Source organism: Accipiter gentilis, chromosome 2, assembly GCF_929443795.1.
Source record: "Accipiter gentilis chromosome 2, bAccGen1.1, whole genome shotgun sequence".
NCBI lineage: Eukaryota > Metazoa > Chordata > Aves > Accipitriformes > Accipitridae > Astur > Astur gentilis.
In genome coordinates, this window is record NC_064881.1 from 27,413,680 (window position 1) to 27,434,451 (window position 20,772).

The following is a 20,772-nucleotide window of genomic DNA, read 5'->3' on the forward strand; positions in this document are numbered from 1 at the left end:
CAAGAAGGACTGTCAGCAAATAGGAAATTGTTTAAACAAATATTGAAGATTCCCCCTTGATCTGTTCTTCTGTGTCATATTTTCATTATCCTTATTTCATGGGTTTTATTCCATTTCTCTGCATCTCTTTTCTTCCTCAAAAGTACAGCAAAATCTTTCTTCCATAGATGAAAGCCAGAAGGTGCTTTGGCTAGAATAGTTAACGTACACTTCTTCAAAACTGAATAAAGAGAGCGATGACCTCTGAGTGCACACTCCTCCTGTAAATACAGAGGTACAGCTCTTTTGGAGACAAAAGCACTGCAGACTTCCGTGGAAAGGAATGGCAGGCAACGTAGGAAATGAGGAATGGGACACTGCAATTCTTTCTCCTTTTCAGACTCTGTAAAGTCTCACATTCTTTGCTTTGGAGGAACTTTCTTCCCTCCTTTGCAACTATTTTATGAAGGACACGTGTCCTGGGTTCAGTTGAGATAAAGTTAATTTTCCTCCTAGTAGCTGGTATAGTGTTATGGTTTGGGTTCAGTATGAGAAGAATGTTGGTAACACACTGACGTTTTTGATTGTTGCTAAGTAGGTGTTTCTATTACATCAAGGATTTTTCAGCTTCTGATGCCCAGCCAGCGATAAGGCTGGAAGGGCACAAGAATTTGGCACAGGACACAGCCAGGACAGCTGACCCAAACTGGCCAAAGGGGTATTCCATACCATGTGATGTCATGCCCAGTATATAAACTGGGGGGAACGATGGCCAGGGGCTGCTGCTCAGGAATTAATTGGGCATCGGTCGGCTGGTGGTGAGCAATCGCATTGTGCATCACTTGTTTTGTATATTCTAATTCTTTTATTACTATTATCATTATTATTACCACCTTTACTATTATTTTCTTCCTTTCCTGTCCTATTCCACTGTCTTTATCTCAACCCACATGTTTTACTTTTTTTTCCAATTCTCTTCCCCATCCCACTGCGTGAGGGGAGTGAGCGGGCGGCTGTGTGGTGCTCAGTTTCCAGCTCTCTGTGATAGCTGGGGACCAGACTCGGTGAACTAGCAAACACCACTTAAGCAGCAATAACCATGACTGGTTCACACCCAGCATTTAAATATGCAAAACATAAACATATTAAGTTTAGGATGGAAATGAAAGATAATTCTTATTCAATAGCGCAATTAAGTTCTGAAATAGAGTTCCAAGCATCTGGGGGCAAAACCCCCTAACTTCTTTCTACACGTTGCTTGCAAAAACATAGAAAGGGGAGTGCATGGTGTGCAACAGCAAGATGCTGGATTCAGTGACTGACACAGCATGTCTAATTCTTTGCTCCTATGAAATCATTCATTTTTCTGCTTTGCTTAGAAAAACTCAAAGCTAAGTGAAGTCAATGCAGCCTTGTTATTACTGGAAAACTTCTTGAACAGTCTAAAATTAGAAGCCAGTCAAAGTAAGAGAGAAGATTATAGGAGCTGAACGAGTAACACAGGGACATGAATTTAGTTACTGATGGTGCATTTATAGTAATTATGTAAATCACTGCACTCTGGAGGGTTGATACCTATTATAAACCAGAATACCTAGATTTTTTTTATTGCATATTTAAGTAATAGTAACAGTAGCAATTATGTAAATTATATCACAAAACAAAATAACTGAAAAAAAGCTAGACAAGCGTATGTCAACAATAGAGTTCCACAACTGACATTCTGTTTGAGCAAAAATGAAGTTTTAATTTTTTTTATTTTTTTTTTCCTCAAAATCTGTGTTAAATTGGGTGGCACCACTTTTTTCACATTATTAGAATTTATTAACAATTACCACAGAATCTAGTCTTGTTCTCTTTGAAATTGCACTTTTTACAAATGCACCTTTTGCAGAATGAATGTAATGAATACCTGCTGCCAAAGAATAACTTAAGGCAGGTATTACTCAGTTTATCCTGGTTAATAATTTTCATGCATTGGCTTTGAATCCAGGTAATTTGTTCCTTGCATTTATCACTGATTTTTTTTTTCAGGTCAGCATCAGTCTAAAATACCATAGCCATCTCCTATGTTGATGTTTTAAAGTGGACAAACTATCCAGATTCCACTGAAAATGAAAAGCCAGAACAAAAATGAGTTATTCATTTTATTATTCCTTTTAAAGAAACAGAAATCCTTTCAGGATTAATATTACATAAAACACTGAAGGCAGACAGATGAAGTTCAAGACATAAAGAGCAGCAGGAGTACATACTGCAGCATGCAATGATTAATACTTAATACTGTAAGCCAACTGACAAAAATACTGCAATCTAATGTATTTCTTAGCTGCACACAGTTAAGTCTTCCTGCATATTTGATTGCTTCAGGCTGTCTTTTAATGACAGTTTACTCTAGTGCACTAGTTTAATTGGACATATATTGTATCTCCTTCCATTACAGTGAGTAGTGGTTTTGATTCTCGTAATTATTTAGAAGACGTAAAATACCAATTAAAAGATCATAGATGAAGAAGATAGTTTCACAGAGTGAGTACTGTCTGATTGCCACATCATAAAACATCCTCTCAGAATATTTATCATCCAACTAGTCAAGCAAACCGCAGACTCAAGATTTAGCTTTCTTTCATTAGTAGTGTGTTTTCACATCCTATCTGCTATCTTCAGGTACCTTTAGTGGCTAGGCAACACTTGCATGGATGTCATAAATTAATACCATGGAGGGGAACGAGGGTTGAAAGATTTGCTGTAAATTCATGCTTTTCACAAAGGGAAGGACAGAGCCAGAAAACCAACAAAAGATGTGGCTGCCTAGAGATTAGGCATTACGTGCCTTGCATTGCCAGTGCCCAGCCTCAAGAATACAAAACTGAATGGAGAAAAAAAACCATCCTACCCTTCCAGGCAGATGTTGGCTACATTGCAGCAAAAAAATGCATTAATTGTTGGGCTGAAAGAGGAATAAAAGAAGATTCTTTTAGTCAAAAAGCAGTTCAGTTTTTCATTCTAAAAAAAAAATTGCAATAATTTCAAAATTTCATACATACCGTTCGTTCAAAGAAATGATGGGCATGGTGCCGCTCCCACCTCCATTTCTCACAGGTGTTTCATTCAGCTCTAATACGAGACCAAACACAGCCCTCTAAAATATTAACAGTGTTCAACATTAGATCTACAAAATGAGAGAGGATTCTAAAGCAATTGTTGAAGAAAGTCCTAAAGACTGGACTTTCTTGACTGAACTCTGAAGAATTGTCAAAGGGTTTTCACTAAAAAATAGAAAAAAGTGGAGTAAAGCAGATGCCTTCAATGCATTTTTGTGGTGTTTAAATTGCAAAGCTCGATAAATTTTTGGTGGGAATTTTTCAACCAATCCTTTTTGAGTAATCAGAGCTCAACAAAGGGATAAAAAGTAGTAACATCAAAATGTCAGAGCAATAAATGAACTTGTACTAAGCTCCATCTGCACTAGGCTTTTAAGAACTGTTCCTATTTGCAGGCATAGTTGTTTCTCGTATTCTACTTTTTCTAGCTAAAATAGCTATAAAACTGTTTAAATGCAGTCTGTAAATTCCTAAAAAGAACTATCAGGAACATTTTTTCTTTTGACCATGGATGACTTGACCTAAATTCCTTGGGGGTTTATTTTATCATTCCCTAATTTCTGATGAGCCAGACTTGCCAGTGGTTAGAACTGGAGTCTGGATCCTTTTTGCATAAACCCAGGTACTCAACTGTTCATCTGTAAACTCAGTTGAAGAGAGGAATGCTGGTGACGGTGCTAAATATATCACCAGTTGCTCCCTGCTACAAAGCAGAGAGGACCCTATGAATGAACAGCTATTTTTATCTAGGGACATTATTAAATGAGGTTTTGGAATTTCATTTCATAGGATTTTTTATCTATAAAAGTTACTTAAGATCGTGACTATTAGCGCAAGTCAAGTCAAACGCAGATAAATTCAAAAAGCTGCAGGCAGTGAATTCTGAGCAGTCGTGCAAGGATATTCCAGAGATTCACCCCTTTCCTCTGAGCTCCTTATCAGAGTAATGAAAACTCTTGGGAACTCCTTTGATCTTTTTTGTAGAAGTCTTATACCTGCTGAGTCAGAAAGAGACAACGGTCAAATTTTTGCTGATAGCAGAGAACATGTGTTAAGTAGTCAGGACTTAACACAACCCACCCCACCCCTACCCCCCAACCTTAATTAAGTTAATATCCATACCTTTACCTTTAAACATAAAAGTGTATAGAAGTAACTTCAGAGCAGAAAAAGAAACATTTAACCTAGCCATTCTCCCATAGATATCACCAACAAAACCACCAACAGCTTTGATGTTTTCCTTGTATTCTTACAACCTTCTCCCAGGAGCAATGGCATTACACATACATATCTCTGCCACCTGCTGATATAAAACACAGCCAAAACACAGTTTCTTGTCTCTAAGCTATGTGGTACGCTTAAGAGCAGTTAAATAGGAGTTACTTTTTATCCATGCATTAATCCTTTTGTGTTGTTCTGATGGGTGCCATTACAAAAGTGTCTCAATATTCTCCTATAATCACCCATGGCTGCCTATTTTATTTCATCGCTCTTAACGTCAGCACTGCAAGCGGTTAGTAGAGACTGTCACTGTTCCAGTTCTCTAGGCAGAATTTAAACATGTAATTTATTCCAAATTTAATACTTCAATAAACTTGTAAAGTTTGTGCCACATCTAAAATTGAAGTTGAACCTATTTAATACTTTGGCATGTTATGCCTTTGCTCACTTTTACAATGAGGATACTCTAAAAGTTCCATTTGTGTGGAGTTATCACAGTGAGCATCTGTGGATCTGGCTTCTGCTGAAATTACGATTTTATTCCAACTCTGTCCTGATTCCATCCTACAGTCTGGAGAATTAGATCTTAGTGATTGACATTAAAAAGGCTTAAATTCTTTTTCATTTTAGTACAGTTATTCTGACTAATTTTATATCCTCAATTTAAAGTTGTAACCCAGGGTATTGTCCCACTAATGTAGGATCTGAACACACTGGGCAGGCCATGGTCCATGACCAGGGGAAATTTAAATAGATTACTCCTTACTGAGTTTACTCAATGGTAACTACTTTTTACTTGCCCTGAGGATATTTTCTATAAAGATAAGCATAAGTAATTTTTATGAAATTATTTTGATACGACATATAAAATAGGAAACAGAAAATTGCAAAGTAATATAACAGTAATAACTATTATAAGTAATGTTACAAGTACAATAAAGCACAAGTAAGTTATAAAGTGTTATGTAACATAAACTACTATATAGCAAAATAGCAACATAGGAAGGAGAGGCCAAGGGGACTAGGTTTGTTCAGCCTGGAGAAGAGGCTCTGGGAAGATGTAATTCTGCTATCTAAAGGAGGGTTGTAGAGAAGAGAAGACAACACTGTCTTTCTCAGGGGTGCGTAGCAAAGGCACAAGAGGCAACAGCTGCAGCTTGCGGAAGGGAAAATGCTGACTAGACAATACTTTGCACAGAGGGAGTGGTGCAGCACTGGACCAGGTTGCCCAGAGAGATGGTGTAATCTCCATCCTTGGAAATACTCCAAACTCAGGGGGGCATGGCCCCGAGTGGCCTGACCTTGCTTTGAAGTTGGCCCTGCTCTGAACAGGGCGTTGGACTAGATGTGACAGTCAGACATCCTTTCCCACCAAGTTTGTGGAGCTCTTGCCTAAGCTCCCACCCTTTCTGAGAGATTTCAGAGGGGTTTTTTGTCCCAGCCAAGTTTAGTTTGCTTGCCCCAAGTAAGTGAACACAGGAATCTCCCTCCTTCCCCATCTCAAGGAGCTGCTCTTCTGCTAAGTGGATCGGTGTGGTGTCAGGTCACCCAAGGGGAGAGGATCGGGGCTGGCACCAGGGCTCGAGAGGATCCAGAGAGTCGCTGAACCTCTGTTAGCCCTGAGATGTGGACTTCCTTAGGAGATACCTAAGTGCTGCCTCCTCTACCTTCATAAAAGGAGAAAGTCTTCTGTACCTTTTAAGATAGCCGTAAGCCAGTTTTAAAGACCACAGTGACCTTTTCCACAGGGAAATAACTAATTATGTGTATTTTCAGTTGCATTAATGGAAACTCAAATCTTAGCTGCTTACAAAGGTTGCAGTTGTCTCTTGATGAGGAAGATTACCCTCATTCACTCACAACCAGTAAAACTAACAAGAAGAACGGTATGTTAACACACGCTTACTTCATCTGGACTGCCCAAATTCCTGTGCACTATAATGTATATGCTAATGAACGGTAATTTACAGCTAATGAAATTCAAGAAACAGGCCATTTTTCTAGTTTATGTACAGATGCCATCAGTGGGTCCCATCATTAATTGGTGGTGCAGTATACTGACAATACAAATGTTGGGCATGCCAGTTAAGCTGATTCTACCATAATATAGACTTAATAAATTGATACACATTTTTCTTAATTCAGAATCAACATTTTCTTTCTTCTAGTGAAATCTTGTACCAGTGTGCCTTTAGTAAAATGCAAATGAGGGCACTTTTCTGTAGGAAGTAGAATGGTGAAGCAGTAACAAAGCATGGCTGGTAATTCCTCATTGCCAAGAAGCGGAGTTAAGATTTAAGTTGAATTGTAGCAGACAATCTTTTTCCCTCCATAACTAAAATTATAATAATGCTGGCAATTTATATTTGCTGAATACCTTCTTTCGTAACAAAGAATTTTAGAAGGACGGGTAGGAGTAGTTACTTTTAGTGGGACGGAGTGAAATTATCTAACGTTGCTGTGAGCTCAGAATTGCTTGACTCAGAGCCGTTATTTAAAGAAAAATATTGAGCAGCCATTTGCCTAACAGGGTACATTAAGCAAGTTAAGTAGTTCTGCATAAAAGAGTTGTAAATACCAATGCTTGGGTAAAATATAAGTAAGGAAAGAGTCTTTGATAATTCCAGATGCCCACAGATGATGTTAGCATCTTGTCTGCCTAGCCCATCTTTACAAAAAAGCTCTGTGTACCTGATAAGGGAACTCTAAGCCATATTTAAAGATCACAAGGACCTTTTCCATAGGGAAGCCTTTAAATACAGAACTTAAGGGACAACAGAACAGGAAGAAAAAAGACCAAATCCTGGTGCAATGCACAAACCTAGAGTAGTTCTGATAAAAAAAAAACAAACACCTTAATAACTTTCAGCTGCAGGAAAGCATTTCTGAGGGAGGCAAAAAGCAGACAGCCTCAGGCAGTGGCAAGTATTACACAGCCAATGTTTACACCATCCTCCCGTCAGCAAGGGCCCACCTGAACAGTTGCAAAATGAAACAGTATTGATGCATGTTTTAAGTTGTAATTCAGCATCCCAGTATCAGATTTATCGTGACTATGAGCAAGAAGCTATATGGAGCTATCCGTAGTGTTTACTTTTTGGATGTCCACTTTGATTATCCTCCTCTTGTGAGACTGCTTTGGAATTTAAAAACTTACGAGAAACCATCAGTTCTGTCATGTTTTGTTCACTTATTTCCAAGTGCACTGGTGAAAGCTGAAAAATGAAAACATAACTTGGATTTCTACTGCAGGATTTTGTTTAGCTGTCCATGCTATGCATATTCACACACGTTGTTCTAACATGCCACAGAGAATCAAAAATGTTGGAAATTAAATTATCTCTATCAGGTCCACCAAAGTTTTAAATCAGTTACAATGGAGACAATTTAGAAGAAGGAAAAAATCAGCTTTCTTATTGTATAATAAGATGTAGTAACCATAAAGGCTGCCATAAATGTTATTTACAGAACTGGTGTGAGTCTGAGGTATTCACTCAAAAGGTAGACAAACAATCTCTCATTAGTATCTATTTTAAAAATTTATAAATAAGAAATTTTTTGTTGGAGATTGGCTCACACCTGATTACTCTGAAGATAGAAGAAGTAAATATAGAAGACCACGAAGCTCCTGGCTACATAACTAACTGATGACTCACAGGTGGTTTAACATCTGACATTTCTGTAGCAGAAGTCTTCCAACAAGAACTAATAACATCTTGTGAATAGATTGCTCTCATTTAAGAGCAAAGTGCTTTTAAAGCTATTATCCTATAATCTTTTATTTTACATCTAAATTTCAAAACATCTCATATTTGTGTTCTGACTGCAAATGCATACATGAAAAGAGAAGTCTAAATGTCAGAAAGGCATTTCAGCTGTAATTCACATTGGGAAGAACAAGAAACAGCTTTAAAAAACCTCCTATGCATTGCCAAAAATATTCAAATGGATTCTCAGCTAGGGTAGGAGGCAACACCATTTAAATGAGAAGTTTTCTTTAAAGCTTGGAGATAACCGACCATCATCTATCTTCAGATGTGGTAACTAGAAAAATCTTTCATTCAATGTTCCTCATATTTTATGAAACCATTTTAGATGGAATTGTGCCCAAAAGCTTTCAAGATCAGCTGAATGGATTTTTTTCACAGATAAACAGACTTAGGGCATATAAAAAATGAGTATCAGTGTACTTTCATCAGAGTAGGAGCCAAAAAATTAATTCCAAGTTTAGGAGATGGAGGTCCATTTTCCTTCTCCGCACCTGATGGGAGCTCTACACATTAAGCAGAGGCTCTAGGGGGCTGCTTTATCCTCTTGATTACATTTATTAAGAAGAAAACAACAAAGGGGGTGTTTATATTATTGCATAGGTCACCTCCTCACACAGCACTCACCTGCATATCACTGTTTGCAGAACTGAGTTTTGCAGATCTGGGCTTGCTGGAAACATTAAAGTTGACCCCATTCATGGAAGTATGATTCATTGTGCAAGGGAGAGAGCAGGCGTAAGAATTTATTTCTGAAATTACCTATGCAAAATAGGCATAAATATTTTTTAATACATAAAATATATTGGAAACATAGTTGCACAAAGAAACATTAGAGACCACTAAATATAGGTGCAAACTTTTCAAATAGCCAAGCTCCAAATCAACACTTAGCTGCATTTCATGTAATTATGAACTATATAGATATATAGTTTCAAAAATAATGAAACAAATTAAAGGAACAAAAATCAGTCAAAGACTGTTAAATTCAAAAGGTACTATCTCTGGCACAGGCAGTCCTTCAGCCAAAGTGCAGGTGGAGTTTTCCAGGGCAGTGTCACTAAGCACGTGCCCTGATCAAAGACTGTTCCCATAATCGTTGTTAGAGACAGGCCAGTGGGCAAGATAAACATCTTTTCACAAGAGTGTATCTGAATAAAAACGTTAAATTCACTGCTACAGCTGTCAATCATATCTTGGCTTTTCCATACTTAAGAAGTAATTTTGTACTGCCATCAACTGGAGTTAAGAAATGCAAGGAAAAGGGTTTTTTTAAGTAGAAGCTATGTTGTACAACTGTGTACCTGAACCTCTCTCGGCTTGGGTGGGATCAGTATCTATACCTGGAAATTCAGAGGTCTTTTTGTCCAGAAACGTAAAGGTTGCTTATGTGGTTTGCAGGTATAAGCACCAAAACACCCAAGCTGCTTCCTTTCTGAATTAAGTCTGAATCTTCCTTCACATATTTCTAACATAGTAGGCAAATCCTTTCCTCTTTTTTTTTTTTTAATACCATTTTTAGGACTATCAGGAAGCTTCTAATTTGGAGCAGTTTGTGACTCGCTTTCTGTTGAAGGAAACACTGAACCAGCTTCAGTCCCTCCAGAGCAGCCTGGAGTGTGCCATGGAAACCACGGAGGAGCAGACCCGGCAGGAGAGGTGAGCAAACCTTCTGCCCAGCTGCACTGAAGGGGGTGAGGAGCAGGGTCACCAGGAACCTCCAAGACACTTACATTTCACCCAGCAACTTGATGTAGGGAGTAACAGGAGAAAAACAGATAAACTTTTTATTCCACACAGGAACTCACTAATAGGAATTTTCATGTAATTGAATACAAGCAGGTTCCAATCTGATCCCGTGGTGGGTTGTACGTAGGACCATTTTGTTACATTCTAGGTTCTTCTCCTTCAACTTCTTTCTAAATCCATTGACTATTTAATATCAAATGCAGAAACCAGACCACTGCAGTATGACAAGGTCTGAAATTGCCAAGACCATTGACTGCCTCCTTGTTTGTTTCTTCCAGCATTGTGATTATTTTTTTATTACTACTCCTGGTTGCACAACTATCCTAATGTTAAAAGGAGAAATAGCAAGGCTCTTGCTTGTTACAGCTTATTCCTAGAATAAAGGGCCATAGTACTGGTCAACATCTAACTCTGTAAACTCTCAATCACCTGGGTAACCTATAACCATCCAAGGGGTTTAGCTGAATTTAATACCGTGACCTCATATATGAGGGTTTGTAGGATCAAGGATCAAAACATTTTTTAAAAGGTACTTGGTTTTATGGATCCGTTTTCCTCAGTATGCTAGTGTTAAAGATGATAGGGAAAGCAAAATACAAGCTGTTGTGTTTCATTGACAAGATCTCCACACTTCATACATTTTAAAATGCATTGCTTTTTCATTCTTTCTTTTGGAAATGTCATTTTCTTGTTTGTTTTGCTGTTGGTTTTGAGACTTCTCAAGTACATGAATAATACACTGGGGGTTTGTGCCAGCAGCTTGACTGCAGGAATCAAGCAGGTTTTGAAAGGCTGAGGGTGTGCCGAGCATGCACTATGTATATATATATATACCCCTGCATTCATGCATATGTCTTTCCAGGTTCCTCACACAACTGACGGGTGAGAAAGAAGTCTTGAATGGGCAGTTCAGAGCTGGCACCTAACTTAAGGTGCGCTGGCATCCTCTGGAGTAATCATTAACTTCTTCTCTGACTTGCCTTTTAGGACCCCCTCTCTAGAAACACAGTCTAGAAAGACCATCTGAGTAACTCAAACTACTCACTTGGGTGTGTCAAGTTGGGTGATATGACCATCCCTTTTGCTGCCAGCTTTCTCATCTGCATTGACTGTCTGGTAGGGCATTGTGGAGACTTCTTTCTCCAGTTTTATCAGTACAGTACTTCAGAAACATCCTCTTGGATGGTGAATTTGTTTTATAGCAAAGAAAATGAAAAAGACATGTGATATTGTCAAGCCACATAACATCTCCCCCATTTGCTGAGGTAGCAATGGAAAAGCCAGGCAAACTCAGCACTTCAACTACAGCTATTTTGGAGATGCCTCAGTCCCTGTGTAAAATCATCTTCCATTATGTTTAACTTAACTGAAGGGTAAACTGTCTGAATCAAAATCCCATTAAGACACTCCTAAACTAATTTAAGAGTGCTTACACTCAGGAACTGCCATAATTTGGCTTACTGTGGGGGGGATTTTATGCTGCAGAAAATACCATCCTAAAACATCTCCTTAACATAGCGTGTGAGCTTTTGGTGAGCCTTCATTCTGTGCTTCATGAGACCTTTCCAAAGGTCTTCAGAGAGCTTTCCAAAGCAGTGACCTGGGAATTATTTACTGAACTGTTTAGACTACCGTCTAATACTCTTAGCAACCTCTCATCCAACTAACTGTTCAAAACTAACCATAGTCCTCGTCCTTCATTCCAGCTGGATGATGATGAAGAACCACATAGAGACAGCCTTCAGTCCCCACACAAACTCTCAAGCTTCAATGACTCTGTCATTGTAGTACAAACATAAGTCATTTCTGTAACTGCTATGTTACAATACTAGTCCCAGAAATATGTCTGTCTTCCATCCAGTATTAGCAAATTCTCATCATTTTTCCTTCCTTATTAACACATACACGTTGCTGTTTATCTTTTCAGTCTTTAATCCGAAGGGGTCAATGTTTAAAGTTCACATTTCACTTTTAGCTGTTCTTGTGGCCCCAGTTCCTCTGCAGAGATGCTATGAAACTCCCGTGAATGAAGAAACAGTGTGAATCGTTCCTTAGGTCAGAACCACATCATAGACACTGACCCCGAGGTTTCTCTACCTAAAAGACAGGTTTATGCCAGCTTAACCCTCTTTTTGGTTTTTTTGGTTTTTTTTACTTCTCTAATGATTAGCAACCTAAACACAACTAAATTGTAATAGTGAAAATCTGGAAAATAGTTCAGTGGTCTCAATAGGTATTTCTCCTTTTTTAATTCAAAAGGGAACGTGAAAGCACATGTTGTGAGAACAGAGAGAGGAGAGCTCTCCCACACGTTTTACCTTATGAAGTCTCCTGTGTTTCTGTGCAGACAAGGCCCAACAAAACCAGAAGTGCTCTCAATTCAATGGCCAGGAAAGCGCTCAGCTCGAAGGCTTCAGAGGAACAACAGCCTGTCATTAAATAGCCCTCATTTTAGCACAGGTATGGTGTTTCACATTTTAAAGATATTTAAAACACATGCATACACACACACATACAGAAAAATATATATTTATATTCCTCAAAAATTTAATTTAGACATGGTAACTAACTTAGATACTTTACTGATAGAAACCAATCTTCAATTTACTATAGAATGTATTAGCTCAAACTGTAAGGAAAATAAATATGTAGCCATAGATCTGAGCTGATAAAAAATAAATACATAACTATGGGCCAAACAGTGATATTGTTTTGGGGCTGTGGGTTGATTCAACATTTCTTAGGTAATATTTGTAGCCTGCAGATAAGAATGAAAAGGTGAAGGCTATAACTTATACACAACCAAGTTCTCTATCATGACTTACATCCCAGCTGAAGGGAACAAATAAGAAATGGAAATGGAAAATACAAAACCTGAAGGGGAAAAAAGATTTCATTTAAGATGATATGAAAAAAATCTGAAACAGCATTTCTGCTCTGGAAAACATGACAGGGTACTTTGGTAAATGGGATTCTTTGGAAGCAGTGACATTAAGCATGAGGCTGCAGTGAAGGCATCTCCAGGCTTAGTGACGTCTCTCAGTATCAAGGCATGTAGATGACTAAAACACCACAGTATGTAACGGGTCAAGTGCACTTCTCGACCAGTCATGCAGATCTCACTGCTTGCAGCCACATGATTACCTCTTCCTTTTTAACCCTCTTTTGAAGGCCCTTCTGCCACTCAACGAATGAGGCTGTTCATTCAGCACAATGATGCGGGATGATGTTTGGTCCCTTGCTGTGAGCTGCTGGTGTTCATAACAAGGAAGGTCACGTAGCCTTGTTGCTGCACTCCTAATTCACAGAGTTCAGAAGGAACCCAAACATATCCAAGCTGCACCAAATCCACTTACTGTATTAATGTAATTTTAAATGCTAACATCTTTCTGCTGTTCTAATAGCTGTCTAACAGCTGTCTACTTTCCTAGACAAGATCTTTGTTTGTCTTGGCACTTGGTCTTCCTCCTTACTGCCTGCTGCCCACAAGCACAGTAACACTGTAGATGCGTCTATGCACTCAACACTCACGCCAGCATTTCTTTACCCTTTGTACTTGTTCCGGTAAAGCCACACTCTACCTCCTCTACATATCACACCTGTGGTATGTCCCCAGCAGTAGGATCACCTCGGTTGGAACTAGATGATTTTTAAGGTCCCTTCCAACCCAAACCATTCTATGATTCTATTTCTTTCTTTGGTCAAAACATAGTCCAAGTGCCATTAGAACTCTCAGCTGGAAAGTGAGCAGGTTAATGAATGCACACATCAAAAGCATGTGTTGAAAGATCTTCAGTTTTTGATAAACAACCTTCCTCTCTCCTTAGAGCAATCACTTATGTACACATTCACACTGTGGGTGATGCCAGGAACTGCTCTCATAATGCACGTATCTGTTTCCTTGAGTATTATCCTTTTCATCTCATAGACGATTTTCTTGAGACTTTAGCAAAGCAACATTTTCCAGAGACTTTAGAGAGGCTCTGAGATGCTTGTGCCTTTGCAGAACAACATTTTCTAGCTTAACCTTTGCTATATGACATCTGGTCATTATACAGTCACACGTATGACTGCAGAATGGAGAACTAGGAAGTCTTTTGAAAGGGGTATGTCCTATCCATGTAGAAAGACAAGACACAGTTAACATCCAGTGTCCCAGTGTCTTTAGTCTTTCCTCTGCTGCTGAATTCCGTGACTCGGGAGAAAAATAAACATAGGAAAGTTATTACAATGAAACATAATGAGTCCTGAGTTGGTCAAAATTTGCAGTCACCACAGGCATATATTACACATCTGAAAAGCAAAATCTCATTCTAGAAAAATCTAGTGTAGGAAGGCTCAATTGTAATAATCATATTGCTGCAATTCATCAAGCACCTAGGAACGTTGTTTAGTTGGAAAGGTAAAGAAGGATCATTAGCTGCAAGGGACATCCAGTTAATGTTATTAAATCAGCTATAGAGTCCACTGCAAGATTATATCTGTAGTTAGTGGATGAACACATGAAACCCCCCCAGGACAGCATATTGCAGATGACTGCAACAAAGCTGAAAACCCCCAAGTGCGAGTACACAAAAAGCTGGTGCAACTAAATGAACCTTTTCTGAATGGAGAGAAAGCTCCTTATTCTCAATGCATATGAGACATTCTACAATTATGTTAGGAGGCTCCTTCAGGAATCCCTCAATATCAGGATTCCTCAACATACCACGCCAGAAATGTAGATCATTTAGCTGTACATGTATACCCAATTAATTCTTTTCTGCTGTTCATAAGAATGTATTTTTTTTATTGGGAAGGAACATATACACCCTTAACCTCAAATAATCCTGGAATACTGCTGGAAGCACTGTGTCAGGACCCTAAGAACAGCAACAGGCTGACCACAGCAATGTCCTTGCAGTCAGGGCCCTACAGCAGGTCTGCTGTCTCTCTGCAGGAGGAAGTAAGATCCTATCACCTGAGCTGTACCAGCCATGCCAGAATATTTAAGACAGTCTTGGCTGCCTTTCTTTCACCTTCATCAGTGCTCTCAGGGGGAAGAGAAACTGCAGACAAGACGCAGCACATGGTCCCTCCATGGGATGTATTTGAAAGGAATCCCAAAGACAGGCTGGCTATGTAGCCAAAAAGCTGACTCTTACGGAAACTTTCACATAAAGAAGAAATGGCAAACTAAGTAAAATATTAACACAGAGAAAGCTTTAACACACACACACACCCCGCCCAAGATGATTTTGCATTTTGAGCAGAAGGTGTTCAGGTTATGAGCTGGTTCCATTTGCAAAGAAGAGCATTCCTTTCTTCAGGTATCAGTGTGATTTCAAAAGCACTGGCATTAATCTAGAATGTAGTTTTCATTCTGTATTGGATTTGGATTGTATCTTAAAAAGAAATAAAATAATTCATATAGTCAAAATCATGCTTTAGTTTAGTTACACCTAAATGAACATTGAACTAGCTGCAGCACAATCTTTGAGAAGCAAAATAAGTTGCAAGCTAAGAAAAACTTTTTTATAAAATAAATGAATACACTATGTTCCAGTGTTTAGTAACATTTTATAAATGTTACTTATTTATATTTTCCAAAGGTTGGACTGAGGAAGACAGCCAGTGGATGACCCAGATAAACAGACTCCAAAAGCTGATTGACAGGCTGGAAAAGAAGGTGTGCCTTTCTTTTCACTTGTTTGTTCTCTCTCTTTCAGTAAATCAATCCTTAAACCACAAATGCTTTCAATGTCCCAGTTGCAGTCCTTCCAATAAATAATAAGTGAAACTTCCAACATCACCTAAGAGAGCTAACACTCATTAAATGCCTACATTTTCCTTCCACCTTCTTCTTATTTCATGAGAGCATGACATGGTTTTCCCACACTCCGCTTTCCCCTTCCCATCACCACCGATCCAACTTTTCATAAAGCTCTGAAAAGTCACATTACTCTATAACTGGAGGATGTTATTGTATTTAGTTATGCTTGTTTGGGGAACATGGGATAAGCATCTCCTTTTAGGATCAGATTTTTTTCTCTTCCTCTCCAAACTTTCCCACTAAAGCTTGACAGAAAGTTCTGTTTCCTCCTTCCCCATGAGAGAATATTAATTTATAGATTAAAACACTTTCCTAATAAGTACAGTTCAACCAAAAGCTGATGCAAATTCCACCATCCCGCCAGGGAGTTGCAGGAGCCGCCCCAGCTCCAGGGCTGCACCAACCCCCAGGGCCCCGAGACCGCCTGCAGTTCCCACGCCAAAGCAAAGCCCTCCAGGAGTCTGAAAAATGACCTGTCTGATCCAATGATACCAAGGCTTCCCAGGGCTTGTAAAAACCTGAGTAACATCAGTCTGCACAGAAAATGTCTATTTCTTTTGTTTTCATTCAGATTTATTGCTAGCCTAGGTTTTAAAAATTGGTTTATGTCTGTGTGTGGTGACTTCTTTCTTTCTGGAGAAGAAAGAAGAGCAGAAGAAAAAGTAAGGTTATAAATTCCTGTGTTGTTCTCTACATAAAGTGTCCCTACTGAAGGACAGATGGACAATTTCTGATAGGTTCTAAGAGCATGGCTGAATTTGGTGGATTTTGAGACCCAGGGAACTTCTCTCTCCTGGTGCCCTAGAGACGAGGTTTTAGGTTGAAGTGCTCTCAGACCCAGGAGTTGCTCCAGTCCCAGCAATGATGCTGATGCTGCTCCTCCCTGCAGGTCAGTGCTCACCAGTGGCGAGGCTGTGCGTGTACTCCAGAGACATGGATTCACACACAGCACCATGGGTGCCTTCACCAGCACAGGTGCTTTCACCAGTGCCCACAGACAGGCAGCGCTCGCAGAAACATGAACGTGCAACAGCCGGATCCTGCTCCTTCTTTCCAGCTGATCAGGATGGACGTTCCCCTGTGAACATTAGCATGGGCTTTAAGTCCATCTAGTATCTGTGGCTGGACCCATGCCCCTTAGCCAGGCTTTGGCTCAGACCTTGGGTCTGGCAGACAAGCGTCTCCTCCTACTTACCTGCTAGTCCAACTTCAGTTTAATAGCAAATTATACACCTAGAAAATAGTTAAGTAAGGGATTTAACAAGAAGACATAATAAACGGTGGTGATCTGGCACAGGGCTCAGCAAGACAAGCATACTGACCTTTCTCTGCCATTGCTCCCTCCCAAATGAACAAACTGCCCCTACTTATTTCCCCTTTGGTCCCAGCTTGGGACCAAAATGTGGCATTTCTGTTATCTCAGCCTATTACTGATGAGCTGCATTACCAATACGGTCACCCCCGGCACTGCTGGCCTTGCAAGACTCTGCTCCCCAAAAGAAGCCCAGTACTCCCTTTGGTTATCCCTGAGGTCTAACAGTCTCTCGCATTGCTTCTCCTTAACCAGCTGTGAAATTCAGCCATTCCTCGTGGCGCTGTCTGTGACTTCTGTCAGCTTCTCACTCTGCTCCTTGCTATGCTCGGCAGCTCCTCGTGGTCTGCTCAGTTCATCAAGCCTCTGGCCAGGGCATACTTATCTTCCTGCACACAACAGCTTCCTCCCAGAGGTCATTTCTGCATGAGAAAAACAATTACACAGCAGTTGCCACATTAATGACATTTTAGTAGCAACTTTTTTCTGAATAGATATAAATTGTATTTTGAAATGTCGAAGTCTGCATGAAATGTAACTCTCACCTTTGGTCCAGCTTTAGTCCCAGCTCTGCTTTGGAAGCAGCAGCAGCTGACCGCCCTGCCACAGTAACCTCCCAACACGGACTGATGCCCAAAGGAGTTTAAGGAAACTTAACATTTAAAAGAATGTTACTGAAAAAAGAAACCTGGCATAGAGCAATAATGCAATGCAAACGTTACAGAAAACAGCCAACCATTTTGTAGTAAATAAACTTACAACAAAGATGTTATAAAATGATCAAATCTGCTACAGGTAAATGACAGAAAACCTCCTTTGAAAAGCAGCTCAGTGCCAAAGGAAAACAGTGGCAGGGCATAGAACTTCCATAATTATCTCCTCATCAATATAAAACTTGATTACTGATTAATAAAACATAGCAATTAGACAAACCTACTTTTGCCCATAGACAGACTACATCCACCTTTGCCTAACTTTGCATCTGCTTGACTTCGTATCTCATGGCCAGGTCTAACTGCGAGACGTGAGTTCACATTTCTTCAGCTTCTCCAGGACCACCTCCTTTGATTGTTCTTCTCTTGGCACTTCTTTCTGGCCTCCGTGAACCCAATTTATTAGGCATGCAACTTATAAATCATAAAACCTCTGGTCCTATAAAATATCATAAGACATATTAAAAAGACTACGAGAATTCTTTTGCATTAACAAAATTCCCTTGCCCTCATTTTATTAGCATTTACACTTCATTACAGTAGGAGCAACTCCCTGTGATCCATGTTCAAACAGCATCTAGCAAAACAGTGCCTGGGTCATGACTGGGACAGGCATGTAATGCAAAAAGGATGTTGGTGCTTCTTAGCAGTAGGACACTGTGAGCCCATCTACTCTATTCCAAAGCAAAGTCAAGAAAAGGCAAAGTCAAGAAAAAGCAAAGCTGATTGCTTAAATGACCACTGACTTCAGGCTGAAATGAATTAAAAAACCCAAATGGCTGGTCATCACTTCCCACCTGGGATGAGGCCGTTACACATGCCATCTCTCAGCAGTAACTTAATCATTTTTAGCTCAGGTATGTTCCAGGTTAACCCACCACATCCAACCAAGTGTTACATTTCAGCTGTCTGTCAGCAGTTACTAAGGCTCTTCTTTTTGTCTTTGCCCTGAAGCAGATTAGAAGGATCACACAATCACACTAAGAGGCAATTTCAGAAGCTACCACTTCTCAGCTGAGGTGAGGTAGGCCTGAGGAGGCATTGTAAAGCCCCAGCTCTGAGCTGCAGTCTTGGGTCAGTTTTCATTTCCAGGCTGCGTGGTAAGTGTCTGGCAGGAGCTCTCATCTCCACATCGAGCTACTTCACTCATGCTCAGTGTCGAGTCAGCCGATGCCCGAGTGCTCTTTCTGCACAGATGAGGACTGTGCGTCAGTGCTCGCATCCTCCAAGGTCACAGCAAGCTGTCTGTGTAGGCTTACCCCGTCTGTGTAGTTATGCCCTGCCTAATGACATAACGTTACTGAAGAACTGCTATAGATTATTTTTCACTTCCACCAGTGGCTCCTACTGGAAAACTACCTGGTGAATGGTTGATTTCGTATTGTCTGTCTAACTCTTCTGCTGTCTTCTGTCAAAGGTGAATTTAACCATCAATCAGTCTTCTAAGTCCTTTTCCTTCTCAAGTTCTGAAGTTATATGTGCTGGGAAAACAGATATTTTTTTTTCTTGATACCTTAAGAGAAAGTTTGCAGTACAACTGGAGTCATTCCTTTCTTTTTCCAAACATTTCCCTGGAAAAATTTTGCACTGAAAATACAGAAGAACCACAGGAATATGCATTTCCCTTCAGGGTTTTTACCTGAAGTGTCTGCACTGACAAATGAGCTATTAAAGCTGGGTGTTTCCCCCCCCACACACACATTCCATGCCTTTCTATGCACATTCTGCAGGAGAGGTACAGCGACACAGCAGTTACTGTGCAACTGCTCCTTCACTCCTGCCTTGCTCTGCCACCGGCTGCTGGTGGAAGTCCCCTGTTCATTTGAATTCTACCTGCACGCCTCTTGTTGGCTTTTCAGTGAGTACAGTATTTGTGCTGGCAAAACACCTGCTACCTGAAGTTAATCAATCCTCACCCAGCTGGAAGCAGAAGAAAATTTTTTATCTTTGTTACACAAGAACTGTGTGCAGTAAGAAGCGAAGCACTACTAACAAAGAGCACATTTTGCTCCAGCTGCTTATTGCAAATTGACCTGCTTTTTTTCAAGCATATGGATATTTTTCAGAATATCCATATGGCAATGGGTTAGAAGGTACTACATGTGCCTAGCATGAAAATTATAATTTTGTGTGCATTATTAGATGGTGTTTGCATGAATCACTGATTCATGAAGTGCACAACCAGTTTGTGTGCCAAGCAAGCATACTGCTGCCTCACAGATGAATCTGTTTGCTGCTGCCCAGCCTGTCCTCAGAAGCAAGTCCAGCAGTTCAGAAACCTCACTTGGAGCATCATGCACATCTTTTTCAATGCTAGAAAACAGTCCCTTGCAACCGTAAATGCTCCGTAGAGGAGTTTCTTCTGTGTACAGTCTTGATTGCATAATAGTAGCTGATAGTTCATTTCAAATTGCCATTCTTGCTCATCTCCATAATCCACATGACCATTTGAGAAGATATCTGTATTTTCTCAATTAAGTCCAACATACATTTGTGAACAAGTGGATTTGTTACAAATGAAAAATCACCTGCTCAGCATTACATTATAAATAAAACTTTACAGAACAGCCTGGGTTGGATTTAACCACTGAAGTGTGCAAGATTTTGCAGACATTGCTTGTGTTTGACTTACAGCTAATAAAGAAGGGATTTAATTATAACTTCTGGAAATAAAACAGAATCTAGCTATTGGAATAGTTTGTTACAAAGGTAAGAGCAGAATACAGCTTTAGTATTGCCTCTTATATTTCTATTTTCTTTTCAACTGCCTCAAAGGACCTAAAGCTTGAGCCATTTGAAGAGGAAGTTTTGGAAGAAAATGCAAGATCTGTAAGTGCTTTTCAAGATAATGATTTTGACATTTGATTTTGAATGCCAGGTATTGTGACAACAATCTCACCTTATCTCTTTTGTTAAAAAATAATTTTAAAAAATCACCAGCCTCACTTTTTCCAGTGATAAGAATCCATTTTAGTTAGCAGAATACATTGTGCAAGAGGCAACAAAACAAAACTTAGAATATGTGGGCAAAACTTTTATATTAATTTTTGCATTGTTTTCAAAGGATACAGTAAGCCAAAACCTCAACTCTCATAAGGAGGGAAAGGTGTCATTA

The 20,772-nt window shown here is 39.6% G+C and overlaps 1 protein-coding gene across 2 annotated transcripts in view; it reads left to right on the top strand.

The window, feature by feature from the left end:
• Window positions 1–20,772, top strand: part of NECAB1 (N-terminal EF-hand calcium binding protein 1) — a 70,696-nt gene that overhangs the window by 41,930 nt on the left and 7,994 nt on the right. For both annotated transcript variants that reach the window (XM_049822413.1, XM_049822422.1), the window contains exons 6-9: window positions 9,594–9,730; window positions 12,168–12,280; window positions 15,412–15,488; window positions 20,433–20,486. In XM_049822413.1, coding sequence (XP_049678370.1) covers window positions 9,594–9,730; window positions 12,168–12,280; window positions 15,412–15,488; window positions 20,433–20,486 — 381 coding nt within the window. The remainder of the gene's footprint in view (window positions 1–9,593; window positions 9,731–12,167; window positions 12,281–15,411; window positions 15,489–20,432; window positions 20,487–20,772) is intronic.